The 9,237-nt window shown below is 33.5% G+C and overlaps 1 protein-coding gene across 6 annotated transcripts in view; it reads right to left on the bottom strand.

Moving 5' to 3' along the window:
- TUT7 (terminal uridylyl transferase 7) overlaps positions 1–9,237 on the bottom strand; it is a 50,117-nt gene continuing 40,880 nt past the window's right edge. For 4 of the 6 annotated variants that reach the window (XM_025049694.1, XM_025049698.1, XM_025049696.1 and 1 more), the window contains one exon: positions 79–4,025. In XM_025049694.1, the coding sequence (XP_024905462.1) occupies positions 3,931–4,025 (95 nt within the window). In that variant the 3' untranslated portion in view covers positions 79–3,930. Of the gene's footprint in view, positions 43–75; positions 4,026–9,237 lie in introns of those variants that run through there. The other 2 variants (XM_006916076.3, XM_025049699.1) reach the window with 2 other exon arrangements.

The following is a 9,237-nucleotide window of genomic DNA, read 5'->3' as shown; positions in this document are numbered from 1 at the left end:
CTGAGGCTTTTCCCTGAGTCATGTATTTACTGGAAAGGCTACCTAGAGGAGGGGAGAAAACAAAACCCAACATAAATAAAACAAGCCTCACTTCATTGCAAAAGCCACAAAATAGCTTCTTATTGTTAATTATCAAAGAAACTTTTCATACTGGAATTGGTCACTTGTCTTGAATTAAGTAATTAGGCTAGATATAAAAAAGCATATAGTACATGAAACATGATCTATTAAACATAAGCTTAGTCAAAATTCTTTCTAAATGCAGACAAGTTGCTAGAGTGACATCATTTTAATACATTTCCATGTTCACTATTTCCATATTGGTGCAGGTGAACTTTTCAAAGGCTCTACTTTTGAAGATTAGTGTCTTCATTTGCAACTGAATATAATAAACTGCAGAGAATTCTTTGGTCAAAAATAAATATGCTGCCTCATTACTCTGCAGACATGAAGCTGTGAATGATGACATTGTAGCAATAACTTATTGATATAAAAAGAAAAAAGTAAATTTATTATATTTACAGGTGAAGGACAGAAATGAGAATTACTAATTAAAACCATATCAAAGAACAGTTAATAATTTTTGTTCTGGAGTCTAAACAAATAGATCAATGAAACAAGAAAACTGAGAAATTCTTAAATGATTATGTATAAGAAAATGGTATATAACAAAGGTTGCATTTCAAACCAATGGGGGAAAGTACGGATTGTTCAAGAACTGGTATTGTGTCAAATAAGTGATTTTGCGGGGTAAGGAGGAATTACCCCCCAAATGAATTACAAATTCCAAATGAATTACAAAATTAAATATAAGAGAATCAAAGTATAAGAAATAGTAAATATTTATACAATCTTGGGGTGGGAAAGTGTTTCCTCAGCACACTACCATATGCTTTACTTATAAAAAAAGCCTACTATGCTCAACACAAAGAAATTACGAACCAATAAAGAAAAGATGAACACCGATAGATAACTGGGGAAAGAACAAGCAATATATGAAAGAGAAAAAAACAGCACGAATATATGAAAAAATATTCAGTATCAGTAGACAAAGAAATGCAAATTAAAACAAGATACCAATTTCTGATCAACAAATTGTTTAAAAGAAGATCAATCAGAAGGATAGGGAGGTATGTAGAAATCTTGCCAAATGAATATTCATATATACCATACAATAATTTATATCCAAGACCTGTGATATTATGACTAACCATATTATAAAAACAACAGGTATGCATAGGATAACAACATGAAAAAAGCAGGTTATAAAACCACATATTACATACATGTGAAATATAAAGGGAAAAAAGTAAATTTTTTATATTTACAGGTATTACATACACATGAAAAAGCCACTAATGATGCATATTTGGTGCCTCTTTTTTCTTATCTATAAAATCAGGGCAATATACCTACCCCTTTGGAGTTACTGTGAGGATTAAATGAATTACTACACGTAAGGCAACTAGAACAGTACCTGGCACACAGAAAATACTCGATAAATGTAAAAATGTTATTACACTGATGTAAACAGATGGAAAGATTTTACTTTCAAAATCTAAATGGTAGTTAATGCTCTGGAATGGTGCAAGTCTAAATGACCTTTCTTTCCATTTTGTTTAACTATACTTTCTAAATTTTCTCAAGCAAACATATTAAGTAAAATTGCAAATAAAAACCCCAAAAGCAAATTCTTCAAAGCTGGGCACCCAGACAAGCCACTCACAGTGAAAAATGAGTGACATCAGTCAGAAAGAGACAAAGCCCTCTATTATAGTATTTATACTACAGAGTTTCTGTTGGCCCATATGCACACATCTTTGATATTCTGCACTCTACAAGGTAGTGAAGATAGGCTTTTCACTCGAGGTGAAAAAAGGTTAGATCACTACCTTATGTTTTACACACATCCAGATATATTAAAGATCTAAAGAGGAAATATAAAATTTTAAAGATATTAGAAGAAAATAGAGATGGATATCTTTATGACATCAAGTTAAGGAAGAATTTCTTAAAGATGACTCTAAAAACATAAACCACTTGACTATGAAAACTACTCATGGAAAACTAATTTGATTATGTCAAAATTAAAAACTATGGAGTGGCAACAGACACAAGTTGGAAGACAAGACATAGTGGAGGAATATATCTGGAATGTATATAATAATAATGGAGTAGTATTCAGAATAAATGAAGAACCCTTACAAATTAATAAGAAAACCATAATGCAACAAGAAAATGGGCAAATGATTTGAACAGGTGATTCACAGAAGAGGAACTGTAACTGGTCAGTAAACATATAAAAAAATGCTTAGCATTAAGAGAGTCAAGGAAATATATATTAGAACACCATGTAAGTATTTTTCTCATCAGATAAGCAAAAGTAAACTTGCTGGTGGGAATGGCAATTGTTTTAACCAATAAGAGAGTATTCTGACAGCACCTACCTAAACAGATATGCAAATATGCTATGACCTAACGATTTGACTTTTAGGTACACAAATCCTATAGAACCTCTCATCTATGCTCACAGAGATTCACACAAGACTGTTTACCACAACACTGTTTACAACAGCAAAAATGAGATACAATTTAAATGCTCATGTACTAGGTAATGAACACATAAAATATTCCGTAGCCATATGATGGAATACTGTAAAAAACACCCCAAAACCCTAAGTCTATATACAGCGACATATATAAATTTCAAAATCATTTTGTTAAAGATATAAAAAAGCAGGTTGTAGATCATTTGCATTATAGCGTATGATATGTCATTTAAATTTAAAAAGTCACCAAGGATAATATGTTAAAGGATACATATGTAAGAGCTTTAATAAAGAACTGGAAGGGTCCTGAACTTATACTGATGAATGCCTCTGGGATGGAGGGAGCCATGACAGAATGGGCCTGGCGGTGATAGTGAAAGGGCACGTCCACTATTTTAATATTTTATTAAAAAAAGATGGAAAATGTGAAAAAATAATGCTAATACTCTAGTAGGTGGGTAGTTGTTATGTGTATCTTTCTACATTTTTCCCAAAATATTAAGAAACCATTCTTTTCTAAGAATCATACCAAGTCTTATTACCGTATCACTTAAACATGTAATCCCCTATGTATCTCAGCAGACCTGAAGAAACTTCATATAAAAGATTTGCATGTAAAAAAATAAGACTAGAAATAAAATATAAATGAATTTTTATATATAATCTGAAATTTAGAAAAACTGTATAAGCATGACTTGAAACTACCCCAAAGTTTGCTAGATCAAACTACTAAAACACACAACTAAGCAAACAAATGTCTGCATGGCAAAACAAATCATAAATGAGGTTGAAAGGATAATAAACTGGCGGTGGAGGTGGTAAAGGATGTCGTGACATTTGATAAAGCATGAATGAATTTCTTTGTAGAAAGAACTAAAAACAAACATGAATATTCTTAATAAAAAAAATACAAAGCTGTAAAAGAAGAAATGCAAATGAAAAACATGTAAAAAATGTTAAAAGAGTTCAATGGTAATAATAGATATTCAAGAAGACTGGCAAAAAAGACTACCCCAATGAAGTGAGGGTATGGGAAACAGGTTGTGAATAACTCTGGGATTGTCAACAATCTCTCAATTTGGTATTATTGGTACCACTGTTGAACTGTGCACACTTTTAAGCTTATCATTCTCCTAACTGGGAATTTTTCCTGAGGAAATAACAGGGCTAATATTCTTTATAGTGTTTTATATAAACAGTGATTTTCAAAATTGGGTACATGTATTCCTGAGCCAACTTAAGAGGACAAGTGGGAAAGGAGTTTTAAGAGTCAACTGCAACCCCTCGATTTCTATCTGAATTCTTTCTGAGAATGCCTTTGTGGCCAAAGCTTCCAGCTGGCTCCCAGGAATCACACCAGTTTTCCTTTCCAACTTCTCTTTTATAATTCTTCTTCTCTTACTTTATTATAAAAGAGAGGCATATGTCCTAACCATCCAAATCTTAATGTGGTATGTTGCTCTGTGATATAAAAACCTGGGGAGATAGGAAGGCAAACAAAATGATGTTATCTGTGATAAATATGAATACCTTCAATATTTTTAAACTTTTGTTAAAAGATTAAATTTTTAGCTTTTGTAAAATTACATTGATAGTTGATGATATGATCATCACAATTTTTGATGATATATTACTATGTGATTTTTGGTCATTTGATTAAAAATGAATGAAAATAACTGAGTGGCACTGTTGTTAATACATCTTCCATTCCCAAACTCTTAAGAGTATTTCTATTTTTAAAAATTTGCTATTATAAATACTGAGGTTTCTGAATATTTACCAACTATAAAAACAAAAATATTAGGGACAGTAACAAGGAACATTGTTTCATTTGTGCAATAAGTAGTACTGATCCAAAAATACACAAATGCATGGGGGAAAATCTCAACTATTTCATTAAATGACAGTCATTTTTAGTATGTAAACATAAAAAGTAATTTTTAATAAAAATTTATAGTATTTTTGATCACTCATATTATTCTAATAATTGTAAAAACAATTTAGAAAATATTTTTACACTTTGAGACAATAAAAAGCTTAAAAATCCAATTTGTATATTTTTGTTGTATCTAAGTATCATAAACTGATTAATAAAATGTCTGAAATATATTATGATAAAAATATATCTTAAGATAAAATTCTGTGAAGTGAAACAAAAGAACTCAAGGAGAAAAAGGAAATGATGTAAAATTTCTGCAATGATATTTCTATTTCATTTGATACATTTAAGGATGATTTAAAAGTTGTATTTTAAAATGCTAATATTTACACACACATACAAGCCCCACCCTGAAATTATGTGCTTTGCGACTATGATGAAAAATTTAGATGTCAACTTAAAAATATACAAGAGATATATGGGCTTTCAATATTTTGAGAAGAGTATGCCAGCAAAAATGTTTTAGACACTGATATACCAAATATTTGAAAACAGCCAGTCCATTAATAAGAAATTAAAATACTCCTATTATTTTAAATTTACTTTCATAAAGACCGCTTTTTTTTTTTTTTTAAGTAAATAGGCTTTAACATTCTAGTCAAGGAAAAAAGTGTATAAGTATACATCATCATGAGGGAAAAAGATATCCATTATATCTCTTATAGCATCTTTAATTTTTAAGACTGCAACATGGGATTAAAATGGAATAAATGAAGAGGTAGAGGTAGTTTCTTTAGAAAAAATTGGTGAGGGTTAAGGAACAGAAATATGTTAGTATCTTGAGATTCTCAGACTGAATAAATTCTTATATGTAAACCAGAATAACTTATGCATAAAAATCAATTTATAATCATGGTTCTCTAATCTCCACATACTCTTGTTTTATTAAGATTTCCATCATATTCTTGTCCTATAAGAAGAAATAAACTACAGCAAGGTTGGAGACTCTCTGCTAACTGCAGTAACAAGCATAGTGTAATTTATTGAGTGGTATGTGCCAGATGCTGTGTTATGGGCTTTATACATAAAAATTAATTCTCGTTGTCCTGTGAGGCGTTAGCGCTAATTTACTGATAAGGAAACTGAGGTACAGACAGGTTTGATAACTTGCTGAAGTGACATCACCAGTAAATAAATGTCAAGCTGGACTGCAAACTCAAGTATGTCTGACTTTTAAAAGTTCGTGTTCTTAACCATTCTCCCACTTAGTCTTTATTATTCCTTCAAAATGAGTACACCTCTAATCAATAAAACTTACTGAACATCTAAGGCATTGTGTTAGCCATGCATGGGGGAGGAAGGTAGCAATGAGAGCAAGTAAATTCACAAAATTTTCTATTCACTATTTCATCTAGAGTTGAGAACTATATGCAGTCTAGTAGATAGAAAGGAATGTAAGCAGGTATCAAGCAGAGAAAAGAAAACTTGGCTGAATGCTTTCTATGGACGAGGTGCATCTTAGCACCCAAGGAGATAGGTGATGCTACTCCAATTTTATAGATAAGACATCTGTAGCTCAAAGAAGCTAACCTCTTGCCTAAGGTCAGAACAGCTAATGTGCAAAAACAGGGGCTGGCCATACCAAGAGGCTCTCGTTAGGAAGCTACCTGTGTATCATACTGTGGAAAGGAAGAGCTTTGGGGAAATAGTTGAGACACATTTCATACTTGTAACAACATATATAATTTAGGTAAATTTGCCATGGATAAATTTCACAGTCTTAATAGCTGTCATATACTTACATGAAGAGTTTAATTTAATGGAAAGGATAGCTTTTAACTACCTATAAATGGTCCCACCCCAATATTGTATTAATTTCTTCCTGTAGTAAATTTAAGTTTTAGTTTCTCGAAAGATTTATAAATATGTAAGTCTCTTACTCAGAAGATAATTACAGAAATCTTAACTTACTGTCAATTGGTAACGTCATTTCTAGGTATAATGACCAACATCTGTATTCTACCACCACTTAAAAATTTTTTTATAAAACTACAATACAATTCTACTTGCAAGATAGTAAAACCTTTAGCAGGAGCAATGCTGATACAAGCCCTGTAGGAATATCAATGCAATCACCATCCCCACAAATCTCTACTCTCTTCTTCCTACCTGCAGGTGCTGTTCTAAGTGCTTTTACATGGATTTCTCAACATCCTTACAAGTCAGGTATTATTTATTATTATCATCCCCTTATAACAGATGAGGAAACTGAGGCAAGTGGAAGCTAAGTAGGTTTTTCAAGATCACAAAGCTAGAAATCATATCATGCAATCTGACTGCAGAGCCGATGCTCTTAAAACACTTTATCCTCGGCAAAAAAATGACTAAGCAAGAATCAGTATTTTTCCTATATAAATGTTCTAGAAATATCTATTCAAGGCTGAAACTTGTAAAATCGATACTCTTTTTTGTTATGTATGCTGGCTGACTATGCGACCCTCAAACTCACAGAATGTGGGAAACAATGCTCTTCCAGGGGCAACCTGTCAATTTCCTCATCTATCTTTCATGGCTGCTCTCATTGTCAATCAATGAGTCTCACAATAGGTCCCACTCTCATTTTACTTCTGCCTATTTGATTTCGGGGGTTTCCCAGTAGAATTTTCCTTGTTTTTAAGTCCATGCATTCTACTGAGAACAATCATAAAACATTCTCAGGAAACAGCTGCTCTAACTTTCTCTTTGGGCCTCTTGTTTCTCTGCTTTTCATGTACACCATTCCCCTTTTGAATAAAGGTGGCAATTCTTTTAAAGATTTTTCCTTCTATTTGAATCATCTGACCTCACTCTGTACACCAACCTCAACCCCCATGTCTTTTCAATTTTGATTGTAAAGACTTGATCCCACTTCAAATGTGCCCCCAATCATTAAAAGAAATTGTAAAATTCATGTATCTTAAAAGTAAATGCTATTTTTTAGATTTTATACATTTGAGATAATTCACCTTGGTACTAAGAAAAATGGAAGTAGTTAAATAACTTAATAATTCCATTTATTTTTCTCCTGTTAACATTCAAAATAGAGACAACTATACATTTCTCTCCTGGAGCTTTCTTAGCTTTCCCAGGTTGAGATCACTGTGCCCTGACTTATTTCAGACTGGGCTGGTAAAAGCAGAGAGGAGCTCTCTTTACTTGAGGATTTAGGAGGCTGCTGAGGATCTCAGAGTGCTTTTTCTCCATAACTGACACTTGATGGTAGAGACGGTCTGACTTTACACTTTGTAACTAACACAGCATCTTTCCAATCTAAAAGCAAACAATTGTTTGCACATTAGCAATATATAATACATAAAAGTTGTGAGTTGTTTTACATGACATACAAAAATGTCAGATTATCTTGAAGTTTTAAATTTCAAAAAACCTAACTTTTCTCACAAATTATACAATCAAGTAAAAAGACTACACATGCTTTACTTGCTTATATAATTTCTCTCCTTTAACCTTACTTTATTGAACAAGATGAGAACGGAGAGAGGGAGAGGGAGGGAGGGATGGGGGAGCAGAGAAGGGAGAATGTGGGGTGGGGGGAGGCGGGGGAGATAAAAAGCCAAGTTACTAAGAGTATCTGCAAGCCAGAACTCAGAACGTTTATTATCAAGTTCATAGTTCAATCTCTTTTCACTAAAAAAATCTAGAAAAGTTGCTTAGTATGTTAAAGTTACTTTACTTTTTCCCCTCAATTTTCTCCCTTCCCCTTCAGGACTCAAAAGCACTCCTGAAACATCAGAAAAAGACCTTCAGAGCCTCCTGGGTTTCCCCTCCCCTTTACTCTCTGTCCATAGACCTGGGGACCTGGTGGGAAGGGGGAACCTGGTGCTTTTATACCTACAGCTGAAGTTACATTGCCTATAATTCCTTTTCCAGCATTTCTCACTAGAATTCCCTGCAATCAGTTTTTTCTCCCCTCTACTCCAAAAAACTGGCTCTTTTCAAAGTCACCAGTGACTTCTGCATTGCCAAATCCAATGCTTAATCCTCCAGTCAACTATATGAGATCTATGAGCAGCAATCAGCACAAATGGTCAATCTCTTCTCTTTGAGGTACTTTCTCCATTTAGACTCCAGGTCCCAGCTCTCTTGCTGCTTCTGTTCCCTGACCATTTTTCCTGTCTCCTTTGTTTATTTTCCCTGAGCCTCTAAATTTCTCTTTTCTATATGCATTTACTTCTTAGGGGACCTCACTCAGACCCAGGTCTTTAAATACTGTCTATACACTGATAATTCTCAAATTTGTACCTCCACCTGGAGGCTCGAATATCCAACTGGCTACTCAGCATCTCGGCCCAGACATCTAGCAGGTCTCTTAAACTTATGTGTCTAAAACTTAGCTTTCTCCCCACAAAATGCTCTTCCTGAGTGTTCCCCAGCAGAAGAAATTCAACCTCCATTTTTTCTGGCTGTTCAGGCCAAATATCATAGTGTCACCTTGATTCATTTTCCTGTCATATTTTGTCATCCAACCCATCAACAAATCATATTGGTGCTACCTTTAAAATACCGTTAAGTCCTCAATGTCGTGGATAGGTTCTACCACATAAATGAAACCATGTATGAAACCAATTCATCATAGGCTAATCAATATAAACAAGAGTTAAGTTCCTACCTTAACGCTGTAATGAAATGTTGAACAAAATGTTATTCATGGACCTGCTGTATCCAGAACATGACCAGCCCTCATTTCCTCCACCACTTCCACCCAAGTCTAAGTTGTCACCATCTCTCCCTCGAACTACTTCAGGAGCCTCC

The sequence above is a fragment of the Pteropus alecto genome, unplaced genomic scaffold (genome assembly GCF_000325575.1).
Source record: "Pteropus alecto unplaced genomic scaffold, ASM32557v1 scaffold206, whole genome shotgun sequence".
NCBI lineage: Eukaryota > Metazoa > Chordata > Mammalia > Chiroptera > Pteropodidae > Pteropus > Pteropus alecto.
The sequence above is the reverse complement of the archived record's forward strand: the minus strand, read 5'-3'. Positions and strand labels throughout refer to the sequence as shown.